Source organism: Oncorhynchus masou, chromosome 9, assembly GCF_036934945.1.
Source record: "Oncorhynchus masou masou isolate Uvic2021 chromosome 9, UVic_Omas_1.1, whole genome shotgun sequence".
In the NCBI taxonomy this organism is placed as follows: domain Eukaryota; kingdom Metazoa; phylum Chordata; class Actinopteri; order Salmoniformes; family Salmonidae; genus Oncorhynchus; species Oncorhynchus masou.
Window position 1 is genome coordinate 31,465,920 of NC_088220.1, and position 22,336 is coordinate 31,488,255.

The window sequence follows — 22,336 nt, forward strand, 5'->3', positions numbered from 1 at the left end:
GTTGACACAGTGCCTGGGTTATGCTTATCCCTCATCTCTCCCACTATTTCATCCCCCACCACACCCCTCCGTCCCCACCCCCCCATCCTCCCTTTCCCACCCTCCCTTCCCAACACAGGCCTGTGATGTGCCTGTACATGATAATGAGGCGGGAACTGTATTGCAGTAGTCTCTGGGCCTGGCACCAGTCTGTGAGGAGAAGGGGGAAACCAGATCTGTTTGTACGAGCGCTGGTCACAGGTGCCCCCTACAGCCTAGTATATTTCCCCAGCAACATTCCAAACCACAGTTGCAGTTCCTCCAGAACTCCCACTTCAACGTGGAACATCAAGAGTACATTTGCGTGTGACATGCATGGCATGTCAATTCCCCACCCAGCCTCCTCCTGCTGCTATATATCAGGCCCTTGGACGTGGAGACGGTGGAGAAAGAAAGACTGAAGGTTCCCGCGCCTCAGAGGGAGGAAATACCTATTCAGGGAGAAAGCTGGGCAAGCAGGAGGGCACAGGATAGAGCCAGTGCTCTATTCCTGTCTCATACAAAGGGCTGTGGGTGATGACGTTGTGATTGAAGGGGACAGTTGACACTGAGGTTCAGACAGCGTAGATCGTGTGGCAACACATACCTTGGGTGTCTTGTTAAATCGCTCAGGCACTAACTGATAAGATGCAGCACACACACACGTGCACACTTCACACCACCTATCTTTCAAGCTGTCCAGCTCATTATCTTGTATTAGGAACCGTATGCATATGACAGTGAGATCAAAGGGGTCTTTCCTAGCACTTTCAAAGAAAACACTGGGTCTTTTATTGCTCTTGCGACCAGGGAAAATTCTCATTCCCACTCTGACATTCTTCAATTTGAGAACGGTGACAGAGTTAAGAGGAGTCTTCTAAAACCGAGCGCCTTCACACGCCTAGACGTTATTAGAGTGTTCAATTACTTTAAGCCTGACTCCTATTTCTTTCAAAGGCAGTTACTGCATGTATATATAAAAAGTGTTGTGTTAACTTTAGAAATGCCTTTGGTGATTTGTTATCGGTTCCTGACCTAATATGATAAATTATATTTAAGTCTACAAAGTTTCCATAGAAATATGAACGAGTGAAATATTTTAATTAATTGATCATTCATAATCTAGGCCAATCCTCTTTTCCCACATTTTCATCAAGATCAGTAGCTCAGCATTTAGTGGTAAAACCTCACCCTCCCACCCACCCACCCACCCACCCACACCCTCCCCCACCCCCGGTGAAGCCCCAGAGCGAGGAGGATCGAGAAGGGGGGAGAAACCTCTTTTGAACAGGCTGTCATTTCCTCTGGAGGGCTCTGTTATTCCAGTAGCCTTTGTGAATGAGCCAAGTGGCCACAGACAGGAGGTGGCTCTTCACAGGCAGCTGAGGTTGTCAGCCCAGCAGGGGAGGGAGGTGCTCCAAGCAGGCAGACACAGGCAGAAAACAAACATGGGCCTTAACAGGAAAGGAACTACAAGATAGGAGAGAAGGAATTGATGAGAGGGGGGATACATGTATGGCTAATTTATAAATGTTTCAAAATAAATATGACAACGTATGTCATTCACATTTTAATCCCTTTTCACCCTTAATTCAATGCATTCCTACCTAAACCCAAATAATAATTTCTGAATGAGCAGGTGTGTCCAAACTTTTGACTGGTACTGTATATTTGTATACATGTATATATATTATTATTATTTTAATTAAAAAAATTATACTCCGGACTCCGACATTGCTTGTCCTAACATTTCTATATTTCTTAATTCCATAATTTTACTTTTAAGATGTGTGTATTGTTGTGTAGTGTTAGATATTACTGCACTGTTAGAGCTAGGAACACAAGCATTTCCACAATAACATCTGCTAAATATGTGTATGCGACAAAAAAAATGGATTTGATTTGATTTAGATTTACCACTGCATAAAGTTACTGGGCTTAGACTACCCCCTAGTGGTCTTTACAATAAGTGGAATGCTTGTAATAACAGATCATTAGTGGAAGCTGAACGACTTCATTAACTATTTGTATCCGGTGAACAATGGAGTTTGTGGCTAATTTCAATAAACACAAAACATCCTTGAATTATTAATAAGAAGATAGTTAAATCTATGAACCTCTTAGCTTGACAGATCTTTTTGAGGCAATTGGGGTCATTACTCGCGCATAGGAGGCTGTAACATAAGTTAATAATTTATAAATAGGCCTATGACCTAACTACTAGGTGCTCGTACCTTTTTTTCATTATACAATATAGTAAAGTCAAAGACAGTACAGTATGAACATAAGCTAAAACTGCTTCTACATGCTTGTAGGCGATGTTATGGCAATGTTGGCGAGCGAAACTCATGCGTAGAAACACGTCAATGGGTCTAACGTTCGTCACGCGCCAAACTGCGCATGTGCAGGCCGTCATAACAAACGCTCTACTTCGAGGTACATTTGTTCTTAACTGTCTTACCTAGTTAATTAAATACAAAATTAAAAACGTTAATACACTAAATAGGCACCAGAGGACAAGCTTTTTCCTGGAAGAGAACCTTGATGTCCCCACACCTGCCCAGTGCATTCAGTATGGGCCATGTCTGGTTGCGAGACAGAATACAGCTTCTGTCAAATGTGATGTAAAAAGTATGTTTGTTTTTTGCATTTGAGTTAACACCCCACCTTTTACTAATCGTAAATGAATTATCCTAACCTGCTGCGTAAACTCTCATTAACCTGATATGAAAAGTCAAATTTGACAAAAGCTTTATCCCTTCGAGACAAAACCCTCAGTACCGCCTCCCCTCAGACCAACGTGACAGGAATCAGAATTGCGGATGACTGTGCCACTGGGTCTTGTTTTCAGTTAGCCTTAGATAAACAAGCGGTGCTGTTGGTCCTACAGACAATCTACGGATGAGATAGTAGAATCGGCTGGGGAAGTAGGTTACATACAGCGCTAGAGTAATGGCAACAGTTAAACCAGATGACAGACTGACACGTTCTCAGGGCTTTATGTGCGTTGGTTTTGCTGGAGTTTTCAGTAAAACTGTCACGTCGCCTCTGGAGTTGGTGAAAATCAAGAGTCAAGTAGGCACATTTCACTGTAAAAAAGGCTTTATGCACAGCTTTCTTGTCGTCTACCAGAATGAAGGCCTACGAGGATTTTGGAAGGGAAACCTCGTCTCCTGTCTCCGCCTGTTTCCTTACAGCGCCGTCCATTTGGCAACATACAAACAGTAAGTCAATAATGAATTAGTGTTTCTGAGTTATGATACGTTTATTTTAGACAACTATCTATAACGTTAGAGCAGGTGTAGGCAATTCCAGTCATCAGGGGCCCGATTGGTGTCAGTTTTTCCCCAGCCAACACACCTGACTCAAACAATCAGTATCTTCAGTTTTAGGATTTGATTATTCAGCTGTGTTTGCTAGGGGTGGAGAAAAAGTAGGACCCCAATCAGGCCCCGAGGACTAGTTTACCCACCCCTGCGTTAGAACTAGCTGAGACACACGCATTTGACCATCTTACGGCACACTTTATGTTACGCATTGAAATGTACAGCTTTTATTAGTCCATTGTGTTGTCAGCGCTAAAACTTTCAACTGTGCTCCAAATCGTTTTGAAATCCGAGCGCCTACATTTTAAAATCACGAGTAGAATCTCAATGTCCTGTCTTGCCGTGGAACATTGAAGCATATGATTGGTCTAGTTATGCGAAGGATAAATGGGATTGGATTCGCGTTTTAAAGAAACGCCCCTCAAGATACGATTAGAGCGGCGTTGAATGGAGAGACCGTTTTCCACTGAGTTTATAAAAATGTCATGTTCGGTAGCGTTGTTTTATGAACGATGTTGTCAGCAAAATTAGGTTGCTATTACTCCCGTCCCTATTGCAGAATACAGTCTTTTGACAGCATGTTCTAAAGTCGATTTAATCCACCCATTAGTCCCCTTGTTTGGTGATTGGCATATAGGCTGTGACAACGAAAAAGCAGCAGACAGAACGACAGCATGTTTTAGCAGGGACGTTTGGTAGGGTGACCTGATTTGTAACTATGGAAATCATTTTGTTAGATTGTAAACCTAAATGTGTACATTTTATTATAGAGGGGGTACAATAAATAAAACAATTTGGGTAGAGTTCTGATCAGTGGAACAATTCTCATTCTTAACAAAGGGATACAATATAGGGTAATTACTGTGCTTGTCAGCAAGAACATGCCTCTTATTCCCCACACTTAAGTTATTATTCCACTTCTTCCCTATTTTTGCCAGCATAACCACATATTTGAAATCTGATATCCCTACTTGTGTTTTGAAAATTAATTGAGGATATCGCTTCAAAAATGCATAATGGACAGTTGACTAAATCATACAAAAGGCATTGGATATTAAATGCTACAGGAATTAAATGTAATTTGACATTTTTAGTATTGTGCAAAGCAGAGATGGTAGAGGGATTCACAACTCAAATGAATTTTGTCTATGTAAAGTAAAATGATGGCAAAGATCTTCAACTACTATAGTAGGCATAAACCACCTGAACATTGATATTGATTTGATTTTTCTTGAAGGTTGGGTGATCTTGAGAAATGTTTATAACAAGAACATTTTCAAACACCCAGCACTTGGGGAACATAGATCAGAGAAGGCCAACCCTCCTGGGGAGCCAGCAGGATTTTAAGAAGGGATTCCACCCAAATTACAAAATGTTTGTGTCCTTACCTCGAAAGCAGTCTATGGACAAGACGACTGCAATCTATAGTTTGGTTACCATCTGCCATCAACCATTAATATGTCCTTTGCAGAGCCTTGGTATAGTGGTGACAGTCCCCTGGCACGTGTCTCATACAGCTTTCTTCCACCTGACAACAGCGATCAATCCCTGTTTCGAGCATTTGCCATCTCATTTCATTACTGTATGTATAAAGTGTCAAACCACCTAAAAAATATTAGCATACTTTATATTTCATTCCTCCAAAATCTTGATGTAACAAAGCGGTCTACTTTGAGTGTTCATTTAATGTTCAAAGCATCATGATACACCTACTTTTCCACCCTGGTCATAGGCCTAAGCCATGTCAAAATACATAGAATTGCAGGAAATTAGCTTTAAAACAGTAAAATAAAATAAAAGTCCCCGGTCTAGGAATTGTGTCAGGGGGCAATGAAGTTCACTTATCAAATCTCACTCCAAGCTTTCTTCAAAAATTGTCTTCCCTGCAGTATACTGAACAAAAATATAAATGCAACATGTAAAGTGTTGGTTTCATGAGCAACATTTTCTATACTCACAAAAAGCTTATTTTTCTCAAATGTTGTGCACAAATTAGTTTACAACCCTGTTAGTGAGCATTTCTCTCTTGCCAAGATAATCCATCTGCCTGACAGGTGTGGCAAATCAAGAAGCTGATTATACAGCATGATCATATGTGCAGTTTTGTCACAGAACACACCTGTTTTGTGCATTTGGCATGCTGAATGCAGGAATGTCCCCTAGAGCTGTTACCAGATAATTGAATGTTCATTTCTCTACCATAAGCTGCCTCCAATGTAATTTTTAAAGAATTTATCAGCTGAAAATGTCCCAGTTCTTCCATGGCCTGCAAACTCACCAGACATGTCACCCATTGAGCAAGTTTGGGATGCTCTGGATTGACGTGTACAGAGCATATTCCAGTTCCCATCCAATATCCAGCAACTTCGCACAACCATTGATTTGTGGGACAGCCTCCAAGGCCAGAATCAACAGCCTGATCATCTTTATTCAAAGGAGATGTCGAACTGCATGAGACAAGTGGTGGTAACACCAGATACTGACTGGTTTTCTGATCCACGCCCCTACCTTTAAAAAAAAAAGTGTTTGATCATGTGAAATCCTTATAGAAATTGAAACTGAAATCAGTGTAATTACCATGCTATCTAGCTAACATTAATCAACCAGGTCGATAAGGGCTTGTTTGGGACAAAGAAAGAATGAGCGCGTCATTTTACTGGGTTTACATGCAGTACCAGTCAAAAGTTTGGACACCTACTCATTCCAGGGTTTTTCATTATTTTTATTTTATTCTACATTGTAGAATAATACAGAAGACCTCAACTATGAAATAACACATGGAATCATGTAGTAACCAAAGTGTTGAACAAATCAAAATATATTTGAGATTATTCAAAGTAGCCACACTCTGCCTTAATGGCAGCTTTGCACACTCTTGGCATTCTCTCAACTAGCTTCATGAGGTAGTCACAGACATCTCGACATCAACTGTTCAGAGGAGTTCAGGACTTCATGGTCTGATTCACCACTACTAAGGTACACAAATAAGAAGAGACTTGCTTGGGCCAAGAAACATGATCAATGGACATTAGACTGGTGGAAATCTGTCCTTTGGTCTGATGAGTACAAATTTGAGATTTTTGGTTCCAAGCTCCATGTCTTTGTGACGCAGAGTAGGTGAACGGATGATCTCTGCATGTGTGGTTCCCACCGTGAAGCATGGAGGAGGTGTGATAGTGTTACCAGCAAAACACCGCCACACCGTCAGTGATTTATTTAGAATTCAAGGCACACTTAACCAGCATGGCTACCACAGCATTCTGCAGTGATACGCCATCCCACCTGGTAAGTGCATTCGTGGGACTATAATTTGTTTTTTAACAGGACAATGACCCAAAACACACCTCCAGGCTGTGTAAGGGCTATTTGACCAAGGAGGAGAGTGATGGAATGCTGCGTCAGATGACCTGGCCTCCACAGTCCCTCAACCCAATTGAGATGGTTTGGGTTGAGTTGGACCGCAGAGTGAAGGAAAAGCATCCAACAAGTACTCCGCATATGTGGGAACCCCTTCAAGACTGTTGGAAAAGCATTCCAGGTGAAGCTGGTTGAGAGTGCCAAGTGTGCAAAGCTGTCATCAAGGCAAAGTGTGGCTATTTTGAAGAATATTAAATATATTTTGATATGTTTAACACTATTTGGGGGGTTAGTACATGATTCTATATGTGCTATTTCATAGTTTTGATGTCTTCATTATTATTCTACAATGTAGAAAATAGTACAAATAAAAACCCTTGCATGAATCAGTGTCAACTTTAGGCTGATACTGTATTTGCAACGACCGATAGATTATATGATTACTTAGCTAGACATAGTTTGAAATTAACACTTCTGCGGAACAGGTATTATTGTTTATCCACCGTGGAGCATTATAGTTATTAAACCCAACTCACATCCGCTGTTTTTAGATTCCTTTCATTCTTGACCAATCAGATGGTTCTGAAAACTCAGCCAACTATGGTGTCACTTCAGAGAAAAACATGCTGGTTTTAGTTGTGTAATCCCACTTGACCATTCTACTTGACATACCCAAATCTAACTGCCTGTAGCTCAGGACCTAAAGCAAGGATATGCATATTCTTGATTCCATTTGAAAGGAAACACTGAAGTTTGTGGAAATGTGAAATGAATGTAGGAGAATATAACACATGAGAACTGGTAAAAGATAATACCAAGGGAAGCCATAATGTATTATTCCAGGCCAGGTCGCAATTTAGATTTTGGCCACTAAATAGCAGCAGCGTGTGCAACGTTTTAGACTGATCCATGGAACCATGTCTGTTCAAATTTTTGTATCAAGACTGCCCAAATGTGCCTAATTGGTGTATTAATAACTTTTGAGTTTGAGTTTATTTTTATTTTTACAGGGACATTGCACATTAATCAACGTTTCAGTAAAAGTGCCGGTTTTAGCCAGCCGGCTAATTTTCAACCGCAGTCCCTGTGCAGGTTATTAAAAACAATTACAATATAGACAATAGCAACATAGGACAAGCAAGACATAGTATACAGACAGAGCAACATAGGACAAGCAAGACGTAGCATACAGACAGAGCAACATAGAACAAAAAGCAGCAAGACAAAATTCATAAAAGCAACAAAGTGTTTCCACACCTCACAAGCTACAGACAACAGACAACATGGAAAGCGGCAACACACAGCTAGGGACCATGTTCACAAATCTGATTGACCTTTAGCCATGTCTTCAAGCATTTTGTGAAAGTGTGATATGTGGTGCAGTTATGTGTGTCTGATGGCAGTGTATTCCAGACATGGGAGCTCTCAAAGAGAATGCAGTTTTACTAAAGGTGCTTTTCCTTAGGGGAACTATACAGTCCCCTCTCATTGCAGACCTTGTGGATCTGCTGCCATATGTCTGGGTTTTCTGTTTAACAAAAATATTGAGTGGAGGGTTGGAGCCAGGCCATTAAGGATCTTGAATACAAGACATGCGTCGGTGTATTGCACAAGATTTTCCCAACTCAAGAGCTCATGCTTTCTAAGGATGTGACAATGATGATGGCTATTGGGCTTCCTATCAAGCACTTTGAGAGCCTGTTTGTAGACAGACTGAATAGGTTTTAATGTTGTACAACTAGTCAAGCAGTATGTTAAGTGGGGGAGTATCATAGAGTTGAAGTACAGTTTTGCTACCTCTGTAGTCAAACAATTTCGTATAAATCGGAAATTAGCTAGGTTGAATTTAGTTATTTGAATTACCTTTTTCACATGCTTTTTAAAAGAGAGGTTGGAATCAAGTGTGATGCCAAGGTACTTAAAATCGGATACCACCTGGAGCTTCTCCCCTGACACATAGACATCTGGCTCAGTAGCATCTGTTGCCCTCTTTGTGAAGAACATGCAAACAGTTTTTTCACATTGAGATGCAAACACGAGTCACTGAGCCACTTTGTAACCTGGACCATTACAGTAGTGAGTTCTTGTGCAGCTTGTTGTTTGCTCTTTGCATGCACATATATCACTGTATCATCTGCATACATTTGAACTTCAGACCCAGTACAGACAGAAGGCAGATCATTAATGTACAGGCTGAACAGGAGGGGCCCCAGTATTGACCCTTGGGGCACGCCCACATCATAGCTACGAGTGGGCGACAGCTCATTGCTCACTCTGACACACTGAGTTCTGCCTTCAAGGTATGATTTCATCCATCTCAAGGCATCAGGGGAAAAGTTGAACTTGGACAATTTTGTGATGAGAATCTCATGGTTAACAGTATCAAAAGCCTTCGTTAGGTCCAGAAACACAGCCCCAACAGCACCCCCTTTGTCCATCTTGGACTTCACATTTTCCAGAAGAAAGCAGTTGGCCGTTTCTGTGGAGTGTTTTGCTCTGAAGCCAAACTGCATGGAGTGTAATGTGAAGGGGCTGTTGTTGAGGTGGGCAATCAGTTGTTCTGCTACACACTTTTCAACAACCTTTGACACCACAGGTAGTATACTAATGGGACTGTAGTTACTCACGTCAGCAGGGTCGCCTGATTTAAAGATGGCCGTTATTATGGCCGACTTCCATACCCTTGGAAACACACCGAGACCAATAGATGTGTTGGTGACCTTAGAAATGGGGCCAATGAGTGACTCTTTGTAGTTTTTAAGAAAGGTGTTTGGGATGGACTCTACATCTTTGGCTTTAGAGTTCTTTAGTGAGCTAATCACCTTGTTCACCTTTGACTCAGAAACCTCCCTTATGATGAAGACAGGTTGAGTGTCATTCACTAGCACTGAGCCCAAGAAACCAGTGGAGGGGTTCTGTGTCAGTACCCTGACAGAGTCAATAAAGTAGGAATTGAAGGCTATTGCTATTTCGACTGCATCCTGTGTTAGATTGTTATTCACCATGATTTCTAGTCTTTTTGCAGTGTTACTATGGTCTTTCCCTGTTAACTTTTTTAGATTCTCCCATATCAATTTAGAATTTCCCTTTGCTTCACCAATTATGTTAATAAAAAAGTTTGCCTTGGCCTGTCTGATTTCTTTCATCACCTTATTTCTCAACATGGTAAACCTACGTCTGTCATGCTCTAATTTACATTTTAGGGCTATTTTTAGAGTATAATCTCGTTCTTTCATCAATTTCCAGATTTCTCCATTTAGCCAAGGAAGAGTGCTCTTTTGGCCAGGTTTGGATTTGATTTTCTTTAGGAAGCCATTTATTGTAGTCTGGATTGTGGATAGAAAAACCTGACTATCAGCTTCCACGTCTGTATAGGACAAGAGCTCATTCCAGTTTATTTCCTTAATTGCTTTTTCAATATAGTTTAATTCACTCTTAGGTATTCTGAGTTGATCCGGCTTTCTAACAGTAGAGAGGTTAAACCTGCTCTTAGACAGCTTTCTGGCTATAAGTGTCAGATTATGATCAGACAGCCCAGTAACCATATTGAATGATTTAGTCACTCTCTCTGGTTTATTACTGAACACCAAATCAATCTGTGTTTTAGAGCAGCAAGTCACCCTGGTTGGCCCTTTAACTAGCTGTGTAAGGTCAAAGGTATTAGTGATCCGTTTGAGGGTTTTCCTACAACACTTGTCTTCATAATTAATGTTAAAATCTCCCATTAAGATGACCTCTTTCCCAAAATCACATTCCCTAAGCATGGTATTAAACTGATCAATAAACACACTTTTGGTGGAAGGTGGCCTATACATTCCAATGAGGGTAAAAGACATTTCAAGTTCCTAACTGTATACTCTCCTCAAACAATAGCATGGTATTCGTTCACTGTAATAGCTACTGTGAATTGGACAGTGCAGTTAGATTATCAAAAATGTAAGCTTTCTGCACATATCAGATGTGTTTTTGTCCTGGGAAATTTTCTTGTTACTTACAACCTCATGCTAATTTCTTTAGCTTACGTTAGCTCAACCATCCCGTGGGGGACCCACCAATCCTGTAGCGGTTCAGTAAATCAGGTGTTAACAAAAGGCACATATGACATGGCACAAGGGGGAGCTCAGAACTACTTTTTACCCTTAAGTGTGTATATTACTGTATTTATATTTGGAATATCGCTTTTCAATAGCAAATGTTCACAAATCGCTAGAGAACGTCTTTAATATTCTGTTATGGTGGATGCTCAATGGAGAACGTGATATTTGCATAGTATGTTTACTCTCAATGAAAGATTAAAGCTGTTCTTGAAATGGATGCTCTGTTACAGTTATTTAACACAGTTACTTATTTCTATAATTTCTGGAAGTATCGTATTGATAAACATAAAGCCACAATCATACATATATTCACTGGCTATACCTGCATCACATGCATTGATTAAAGTAAATACATTTTCAAGATAAAAATTATTTAGAACCAAAACGTTGACCTCTGTTTTTTTGGCTTTCCAGTATCGTCCACCTCCACATGGATGAATTGGGCTACATCTCTCAGTGGAGGGCAATTTTGGCTGGTGGGCTAGCTGGTGTAAGTGCTGCACTGGCCACGTACCCTCTGGAGGTGGCAGAGACTCGCCTCATAGCTCAGAACTGCAGAGAGCCCACATACAGGGGGGTGGTCCACACGCTCTCCAAGATATACCAGACCGAAGGACTTCGAACACTCTACAGTGGATTCTCTCTCACAGTCCTAGGTACACATGTCTGTATACTACAGAAATGTGGAGAAAGATGTTCCCACACAATGATTCAGTATAACTCAATGTTTCCCAAAATCGGTCCTGGGGACCTTAAGGGGTGTATGTTTTTTTTTTTTTTTGTCCTAGTACTACAGAACTGATTCAAATAATCAACTCCTCAAGCTTTTTAGTTTGGGAAACGCTGGTATAACTATAGAAAGTGTCCGGAGTCTGCTTACTTGTGAAACACCCTTTGCCCCTCTTACAACCTCTTGAGTTTATTGTTTTTACATTTGGAACAGCCAAACAAATAATATTTATTTCAAGAGTTTATTTAAGTTGTTCTATGTGGCATGGCTAGCAACTGTGGATCTATTCTTCTACAGGTGCGTTTCCCTTCTCCATTGGTTGCTATGCAGTCTACGTCAACTTGGATAAGCTGTGGCGGGAGCCCCAATTCCGGTTCACTCCACTACAGAACTTCATAAATGGCTGCTTAGCGGCAGGAATAGCTCAAACCTTCTCCTACCCCTTTGAAACTGTGAAAAGGAAAATGCAGGTAAGGGCCATTTTATGAGATGTAACCAGATTGGTAATACCACATTTGTCCATAAGGTGGCGGATTTGTACACATTTGTACTGGTACCTCTTACCAGTACATAATGGTTAGTAAAACATTTGTCCTTAAAAAAATAGCCCTCGAGGCATCTGTTTTTTTTAACTTTATAAACAAAATGCAACATAGAAGCTTAGAAATGATCCCAAAAATGTAATTACACTTTCAAAGTTTCTAAGATAAGATTAGGAAGACAGTTTCTTTGTACACTTTATAAACAATAACTTACAATAGTTATTGAAATGTAAGTTACCATAGTTTGAGCCCAAGTATAAGTTAATGTCTCTCCTCGCGTGGCCTTCTCTCTATGTATAAGAGGGTTCAGTAGGACTTTTATGAAGGACAGAATACTACATCCGTTTTCATCAACGTGTTATTAGTGACCTCAAGGTGCTCCGGCAGCTGAGAATGTGAACACTGTTCAGTGTCTGCCTGCAATATAGATACGTTCTCTAAATATAGCTGGTAGCTATCACACAGTGGACAAGCACACTCCTAATTGAGAAGCCAATAAAACAAACTGAACCTCTCTTTAATCCCCTCTGCCTAGTTTCAGACATACAGAACCAACACAACTACATGTATTGAAATGAATCTAACGCTTCAGCCACAAATCATTTCTATTCACATGTTGCATAGAAGTCTATCTGATGATTAGGGCAAAATAAGAAGTGTCAAGTAGAAACATGACACAACCCATAAGCGAGAATGGTTTTTAAAGGAGTTGGCTTGAGGCATGGATGCAGTTATTGTTTCACTCAGCAGCCAGTATAGCATTTCCTTAACAAACTCAGAGTTTGACATCTGTAAAGGCCCTGGGACTGTGTTGTCTTTGGGGGAAGGTTCTTCTCTTGGATTGGAGTGCCCTCTAAAATGAGAAGTGGTTAATGCTTGACAAAGCGAGAGAACATTTTGTTTTTGGGATGTGCAGATATGGACATCCGGTGAGAATACTGCCTGAGACCACACCCACATTTGCTCAGTTCATTTGCTTATATCAAAATATTGAGTCATGTGACATCCAAGTTACAAATGTCCCTTAGCACAGATCTATGGTCAGTTTGCACAATTATCAAACATTTGAGGAATTTCCATTCATTCCATAGTCTCTTACTACTTGGATCACACACACACACACACACACACTTTTATGAAGGTCAGTGCTATCTGGGATCCTTGGGACATCTGTACCATAAACCTTACCCTTACCATTTTCAATGTCAACTTCAATTGAAGTTTACATATAAAATGGTTAAGTTAAAGGGGTAGGGATATCCCAAAGATTCTGGATAGCACTGACCCTTTTATGAGTTGGTTCCAAATATCTGTCATTTTATTGATCCTAACAGTATTTATATTGGTGCTCTCCGGGGTCACTTTCCAAGTAACTGGTCTAACTGTAAAACGCTCTCATTACATAATGAAGTGTCATAACTCCTCTAATCAGGAATTTTTGTCCTCGTTTATTGCCAGGCCCAGAATCCTCGGCTCCCGCATTACGGTGGTGCCGATGTCCACTTCACTGGAATGCTGGACTGCTTCAGGCAGGTGATCAGAAACAAGGGCATCCTGACACTGTGGAGTGGCATCACAGCCAACATGATCAAGGTATGACAACCTAAGTCATGTTCCCATTATTTATTTTTCCATTAGCCTATTATCGTACTGATTTATTGTGCTCTAACCCCCACTCTCTACTAGTCCTCCTCTGTCCCATCTGCTGTAGAGATGGTAATATACCGCCAACACACCTATATCAAACCGAGGGAGAGATGCTTTGTGGGTAATTCACAAACGGGATATTACAAGTTGGCTGCCGCGGGACTGTTTCTGGAATGGCATGCACTGCGCTCACTTTTCATCTCCAAATGGCTTTTCACGATGGCAGTGAAGTTGTTTGGTTTACTGGTGTAAACTCTCCTCACATGAACAGTCTAACAATGAAATTGTGGACAAGATAATTACAACCAGGCCCTACTACCAGGGCAGATTCTAACCTTCCTCTTCACATTCTATACAGAGACTCTTCAAAAGCTATTGAGCCCACTGACATCTTCCCTGTTTTTCCTCCTTAGATTGTCCCTTACTTTGGCCTTCTCTTCAGCTGCTTTGAGATGTGCAAGCAGGTCTGTCTGTACCGCAACGGGTACATTGTGTCTCCATTGAGCTATAAGTTGGCACCAGGAGTGGACCAGAGCATGGGCCCCACTGAGGTAGAAGAGGTGAAACGGTACCTGAAGAATAGGAGTTTTCAGTCACAGCAAGGAAGTCGCTGGTAAAACTGGTGGATCAAAAATATCTGGATTTCTGAAGGGGATGATGATCAATAGTACAGGAATGTGTCTGAATGATGATGGAAAGGAGTCAGGAATATTTGTTGGAATGCTTCAATGCTTTGAAGATGACTATTTGGTTGATGTCAGGTCTTTTAAAGCTTTGTGTTTGTGTATTAGCAACCATTTCAGAATCAGAGGTAGATCCATTGATATTTGAAAGTTGCAATGCAATCATAAGAATTGCACTTCTATACTTAACACATGGGAAAAACTTAAACTGTTTGTTCCTCAATTCCTCATTCAGAAGTATTTTTTTGTATGATATTTTTTTGACAGTTCTGTGTTATTACTACAGTTTATTCATGCTTATGGGCTGCAGGTAGCCTAAGAGCTTTGGGACAGTAAGCGAAAGGTTGCTGGTTTGAATCCCTGAGCTGCTGATGTGCCATTGAGCTTGGCACTTAACCCTAATTGCTCCTGTAAGTCACTCTTGATAACAGCGTCTGCTAAATTACCATTTTTAAATGTTACGGCGCTGACCTGGTTCTAACAATGGTCTTGGCCTTACGTAATGGCCATGAAGAGGAACACAAAGCACAAACCTGTTTATACAATGGAATTATCTTACAATGCAAATGATTGCTTTTTTTCATTATATTTGTAATGTAGTAATGACTATTTTAAGACATGGGTATATCATATTTATGTGCCTTTTCCTTTATTGATTATAGGGCTTATTTTGATGACTGTTTTAATTATGATAGGTAGTTATGTAATTATTCACACAGGTATCTTGAGTCGACGCCATTAATCAGTTTCTAACTTTCATAGCACATACTGTATCGTTGTGATCCTAGCAATACAATTGTAACTGAAGCACTTCAGTGTCACTGTGAATTAAAGGGGAAAGGAAACACTAGGCTTTAGAATGCCAGTTCACTGTAACTAACTCCTAAAGTGTTTCCATTCACCTTTTAAGATTGTGTATACGGTATGTAATACATTTGATGGATGAAACTATGCAAATGTATAATTCATTATTTTAGATTGAGATGATTCAGAATCATTGAAGTAAATTTTACTTGAACAGTCATTGTAATGGACAAATAAATTCCTTTGCTAAGCAAGGTGGTGTGGCTCTCCTGAACATGGGTTGACAATGTATGGATGACAACAGAAATTCCATTTGTACTTATGTAACAGTATAACTTTAGACCGTCCCCTCGCCCATACCCGGGCGCGAACCAGGGACCCTCTGCACACATCAACAACAGTCATCCACGAAGCATCGTTACCCATCGCTCCACAAAAGCTGCAGCCCTCGCAGAGCAAGAGCAAGTGAGGTCACCGATTGAAACGCTATTTAGCGCGCACCACCGCTAACTAGCTAGCCGTTTCACATCCGTTACACTTATACAAAGGAAATTAATGGAGCAATATCTCCCTCAGTATCATATTTGGCAGGACACTACATTCAGAAGAATGTCTCTGATGGAAATGTTGATTACAGAATGGGTATACACATGTGGTTTTCTCCTTCAGGATTTCTATCTCAAAGGCTCTAAGAGGTGCACCCTACAGAGAATACCCAAGGCCGGTGACTAACCTGATCAGCTACTGTTCCCCCAGTGCGAGCTGACCCCACCACCTTATTACAGTAAGCCTGTAGACAGCAGCATTTCATTTTCCCAAAAGATGTAATGGATATTTGAGGAGCTGATGCTTTTTTTTTGTCACAAGGAAGTTTGATCACAGGACTGCGTATCATTGTCACTTTGTATGACTGTAAGATAAGTTGTGTCAATGTCATAATATAACATATCAGATCTGCTTGACCATGGCATTTTATCTAAAAGGAATTTTGAGGAACTGCAGAGTCAAGGACATTTTTAACCTGGTAGTGAATGGGATGACCTTTTCCCCCTGTATCTAAGTGTCCTCTGGCTCTCACAGCTGATGATTAACACAGTAGTAGACAGGAGTTTCAGCTGCTCCAAGCTGCCATGCTTTTCACATGACCTTGGGTCCAGAACTCAACCTAAAGTTGGTACGGCATAAGCAAGGTTTGATGAGTGTTATTCACTCCCCATCAACCATGTAGGCGTACTGCACCTAGAACCTATTGAATGACGTGAAAATAAAAGGTAATATTTTAAACTTTGGATATAACTTTTATCACGTGTATTATTATAGGCCAACATTTCATAAATGATATTAAATGTTTATTTTTAAATACTTTGGAGCAGAGGCCAACAACGCAGTTTAATTCAAATTCACGAAGACCGGACAAATCTCTCATCTTTCAGGCGAGGGTACAATCATTAAAATAGGTTTCCGCCTACTAAATCCACTAGCGCACCAATGGCATGCCGCCTTCCAGCTCCCGTTTTGTCTCGCGAACACAGTGGTATTAAATCCTCTCTCAACTAAATGGATCGGCCATTTCGACTGAGCCGGTATACCCCAGCAGTCCTTTTGTTGAACGGGAAGGTTTCCGTGTAACAACGTCCTCGATAACAACCGAAAATGAATGAGACCGTCATCTCGTTCGGCAAGGACTTCTTGGCTGGTGGTATTTCCGCTGCCATCTCCAAAACAGCTGTAGCCCCTATTGAAAGAATCAAGCTGCTTCTTCAGGTGAGTTTGACTGGCTTTTCAGAAATGTAATGTACTGATGTTAGCCCTTGACTCTGCAGTTTCTCAAGATCACCGTCACCTTTGAAATACAATGCACTAGCCATTTAGATCAAACAGATGTATCAATTGTCAGTTATAATAATATATCAAACGTTAATGTTATTAGTGACATTGACACTAAGTTAAATAGTTAGCGAGCTCCTAACGTTAACTTGGCTAATGACATTGGTGCGTTGCGAAGATGCGAGTGACCTTTCCATTTTGGTCCCTCGTCGCGTGCGGTGAGATCACTTGAGACTGTCAGTTCAGTAGTAGACCGGTGTCTTGGTATTTGGCTTAACTAGCTTGACGCTTGCTTGTTGCTAAGGACTATTTCGCAACCATGCAAGTTAAGGTGACTCGTAAAATACACCATGTTCGTCTTATGATCATTGTCATCCCTACAACTCAAATTTGTGTCCTTGCCCATTGTCATCAAATATGGCGCAGCTGGTAGTTACTAGGCCCTAGAAATTGCCAAGGTCGCAACAAACGGAGGCTTCATCCTGTGTGAACTGAGGCCTAGCGAGCACCAAACTCGTGCGGAGGCGGGTCCTTCTGCGTTGTGAATGTTTAAAGGCGAGATGTGATTGGTGCTGTCTAGTTTCTTGATTTGAGCAACTTCTATCCATGTACCGGTATCCACAATGTTGTCCTAGGGAATTTGATTGGAGCTTTCCCTAAGAGGTGGCAGGTAGCCAAGCGTTTAGTGTTGAACCAGTAATCGGAAAGTCGCTTCTTCTAAAACCCGAGCCGGTGAAAGATCTGGCGTGCCCTTGAGCAATGCACTTAAACCTCGTTTGCTCCAGGGGTGACCCTGTAAAAGACATTTAGCTGCGGCTCTGGTGCATGTGACAAAACATTTTGTTTGCCCATGTTTCATTACCATGAGAAACATCAGGGGTGTTGGCTACTTGTCTTTGTTTATTTAGTTGGTAGTTGTCAGTGTTGCTAAGAACATTGTGCAATGATTGAAGGGCACACAACGTGTTGAACTTCCCATATAGCTAAGCCTTTTTGACATATTTGACATTAAAGTTTCCTTTTCTCTTTACATGTTTAATATTTTGTAAATGTATAGTATAAGCAGGAACGGGATTTTTATATGTCTTTCTGATTACAGGTGCAACATGCTAGTAAACAGATCACCGTTGACAAGCAGTACAAGGGCATCATGGATTGCGTCGTCCGTATCCCCAAGGAGCAGGGCTTCCTGTCATTCTGGAGAGGGAACTTGGCCAACGTCATCAGATACTTCCCCACCCAGGCCCTCAACTTTGCATTCAAGGACAAATACAAGCAAATCTTCCTGGATGGCGTGGACAAGAAACAGTTCTGGAGGTACTTCGCTGGTAACCTGGCCTCTGGCGGTGCTGCTGGAGCCACCTCCCTGTGTTTTGTGTACCCCCTCGACTTCGCCAGAACCCGACTGGCTGCTGATGTCGGTAAGGCCGGTGCTGGGCGTGAGTTCAATGGCCTGGGTGACTGCTTGAAGAAGATCTACAAGGCTGACGGTCTGAAGGGCCTGTACCAGGGCTTCTCTGTGTCTGTCCAGGGCATCATCATCTACAGAGCTTCTTACTTTGGTGTCTATGACACAGCCAAGGGTGAGTCCATGGGCTGCTCTGAGCACAGGCCTCAATCATCATATTTGAGTAGAGGATCTGCAAGTGTCTGCTCCAAAGAATGTTAGAGCCTACTTTAATCCTCTTGTTTTTTCTCTGTAGGCATGCTGCCAGATCCAAAGAACGCCAGCATCCTTGTCAGCTGGGCCATCGCGCAGTCGGTGACTGCGGTCGCTGGTCTTACATCCTACCCTTTGATACCGTCCGTCGTCGCATGATGATGCAGTCTGGGCGCAAAGGAGGTAATTGTAAACTTTTGAACACTTGTCAGTTTTGTTATGTTGTGCATTCAGTCACGCTATCCACAACATCGGGCTGCATCTTGTGCGTACCATTCAGCTACGGCAGAGGTATGACCTATTTTCCATGTGTTTTGCAGGTGACATCATGTACACTGGCACCATTGACTGCTGGAAGAAGATCGCGAGGGATGAGGGTGGCAAGGCCTTCTTCAAAGGAGCTTGGTCCAACGTTCTCCGAGGCATGGGTGGTGCCTTCGTGCTAGTTTTGTACGATGAGTTGAAGAAGGTCCTCTAAACTGTTTTTATGTCCACCATAAATGTTGTGAGATGTTTAAACTGTAACATATCTTGTACAGTTGGAAGGACGGTCAAATTCCACCTTGTTTATAGGGACCAACTAGTATGTCGGTGCTAGTTGTACTGGGAAAATCGGTTCTGCACTTTTTAATTGGCCCAATGTTTGTTTTGTTTGCTCCCTCACCAGAATGTCATTCCCATAAAACAAAGGTAACTAAGCCAGATCTTTAAATATCAACCTGTTTCATCCAGATGGTTTGTTTTTTTAGTCAATACTGTAACAATAAAGGCAACCTACTGAATGAACCTACAATTAACTTTTTACTTTGTGTCTGGAAGTAGCCTGTCTATAACCCTGAATGGTGTGTAGTGATTCTCCTGGCTTCCCTTCAGTGTGGCTTCTCTTGAGAGCCAGCTGGTGTCTTATTCCTGGAGGTGTAACCTTAATCTCTGGGTTGTCCTCGCTGGTTGTTGTTGGACTCCTGCCAAAGTCAGCTGACGAACTTGGACTGGCTCGGTGTAATCTATACAAACTGGTGATAAGGCTCCAAACGCTGGCGACCTGAAAGAACATTTTGCAGGGGGTTTTATGACAAGTCAGTGGCTTAAGTTTTTACCTTATCAAAATGCGTCTTTGAACGCAATTGACTCATTTGTAAATTAAGTGGCATCCGGTGCTGAGGAATCTAGGATTACCTGGTGAAGTGGATTACTTCTGGCTTCTAAACATCCTTTATCTCCCATCAAGCCTCTTCTGACTCAGAACTGGTGAGATGCTGGACCATAACTGTGTAGATTAACCAAAATAACCCTGCTCAAAGTTGTCAATTTTATTGTTTAACCTGCGAGTTCGGATGCCAATCCACATTGTTTCTCTGCAGTGTTAATTCACTGGATCATATTGCAAACTCCCTTTTCCCTTCAGACAAGATGGCAGGGTAACTTGTAATGGTGGCAAACCTGAATGAAATAAAGCACTACTAGGAAATGAAATCAGTGGGTGCAGACGTAGCTGAGATTCTTCCAGATATGTGATAGGAGCAGGTGTGAAGACCAATTGGTGCCTATCCAAACTCGTGTCATCAAGAAGAGTACAGATGCTCCTTTCCCTTTTTATATCAACTACACTGTTACATCAGTCCTGTCTGCAATATATTAGGTCATAATCCCTGTCCTTGGGATACCTTCACTAGCGTAGAGGAGACGGTCAACTTCTGAAGTAGGCCTGTCACGAACTCAGGTGTATTGTGTCTAGGATGCTCTGCAATGGCAGACACCCTTAATTTAGCTCACGATGCCTCAGATTACATGTGATTTACCCAGCAGGGTATGAAGTATCTCTAATCTTCCTAACTCCTACGTGGGATGTTTAGGAAGTAATCCTTTGCATCAGGGTCTTTGCTATCTGGGATCCTTGGGACATCCCAAGCCAGTTGACGTTTAAAATGGTTCGGTTAGGGCACGTGTCAAACTCATTCCATGGAGGGCCAAGTGTGGGTTTTCACTCCTCCCTTGTAATTAAGGAAATCCCCTCACCTGGTTGCCAGTTTTAATTGAAAGGAAAACATAACTCTCAGACTCTAGGCCCTCTATGGAATGAGTTTGACACCCCTGGGTTAGAGTAGGGACATCCCAAGGATTCCAGATAGCACTAACCATTGCGTCAGTTTCACGCCAGAAATGGTCTGGACAGGTGATCAACCTACAACTTTGGCTGGTAACTTTAATGTTTCAGCATGTCCTTTCCACCTCTGCGTCATTACAACTGAATTAGGAGGCATTAGTGAGTCACTTAGTAGTGGGGCTCAGTGGCATTCAGGCAGGTTTATGCTGTGTCCATGTGAGTCATTAAGCAGACATCCATTTGAGTTCATAGGAGATAGCTCAGCCTAGCACCCTTTCAGTGCCACACCTTTGGACTGAAGTGTACATTTTCCATATCCCAATTTGAAAGATGTCATTAAAATAAAAAGGGACAAAGGTCAGTATTACAATTACTCACAGTATTAGTCTGTTTTCAGGTTTGCAGTGTGATTATTTACTGATCACATTTTTCAAAAGATGAAACTGGTTTGATCTGCCCTTAACTGGTGTAAAACCAATGTCAAAGAACATATCGTGCAGATGGATTACAGTTTTAGCAGATTACTCATCACCACTGGGGGCATGCGCCGGAATCCATTCCTGACTGCGCTGCTGTTTCATAACCCTGTCCTTGCCTGGTGAATGACGTAATAGGCTACACACCCCAAATCCAGCCGCGTCTCTGTTTAGTCAGTGATATGAAAGTAATGTGATTATTGGACGGCAACATTGAGTTCAAATCAGGGCCGGTTTTCCAGATAGTGAAGAAATGTGGGTTTACCAGTGGTTTAATGATCCATCTTTCCCAAAACACTACGCAGAGAGAACAGTCGCTAACTGCATGGTTAGAACATGTCGATACTGAAAGGATCAAAAGAAAGGGGACGCTGCTCTCGGATCAGCTTTATCCATTCAACATTTGCCTTCACGTTTGAATTATTTCACAATACTGACGACGGATCAGCTCCTAGAGAGATATTACCGCCTACGCTGCACATTTTAAAGTGTATTATTATAATGCTTACCCAATGATGTGCCAAATCCAATGAAAATATAACGCGTACCCAATGATGTGCCAAATCCAATGAAAATATAATGCGTACCCAATGATGTGCCAAATTGGTGATTTAGTTCATTTTCATTGGTTACTAAGCATTATAACAAGCCGCCTCAATATTTGCAAGTGTAGGTGGTAATATCTCTCTAGGAGCTGATCCGTCGTCAGCTGCTCATTTAGGCAATACTTATTTCATATTATAATTGGATTCCATATTTTAAATGGTATTTAGGATCTGTATGTGTTTTTATACACTGTTTAACCACCACCCGTGTGATTTATGGTTCACCTGTCAGCCTTAGGAATGCATAGAGTGCCATCCTGTGGTGAATGTATGTTATTAGCATTTTATCTATCCTTTGCACACTGTTGGCATAGCACCAAAGCGTGGGTCACCAACAACATAAACGTAAATGATGGACCAAATGCGTTCCTTGACATGTCTACACTTGATTTCTATGACAAATCTATAGTGGTCAATCAATTACATTCCATGAAAGAAACATTTTTTTTTATCCAAACAT

At 41.5% G+C, this 22,336-nt stretch overlaps 1 protein-coding gene and 1 pseudogene across 1 annotated transcript; both read left to right on the forward strand.

Annotated features, from left to right (window-relative positions):
- The first annotated feature begins 2,810 nt into the window (after window positions 1–2,810).
- LOC135545849 (solute carrier family 25 member 43-like) lies at window positions 2,811–15,312 on the forward strand. The gene is made up of 5 exons (XM_064973790.1): window positions 2,811–3,242; window positions 11,213–11,454; window positions 11,826–11,998; window positions 13,529–13,663; window positions 14,131–15,312. Exons 1-5 carry the CDS (start codon window positions 2,971–2,973, stop codon window positions 14,332–14,334), a joined length of 1,026 nt encoding a protein of 341 aa, XP_064829862.1. The 5' UTR covers window positions 2,811–2,970; the 3' UTR covers window positions 14,335–15,312.
- A 1,442-nt stretch (window positions 15,313–16,754) lies between these two features.
- Window positions 16,755–19,484, forward strand: LOC135545850 (ADP/ATP translocase 2-like; annotated as a pseudogene).
- Window positions 19,485–22,336: the final 2,852 nt, after the last annotated feature.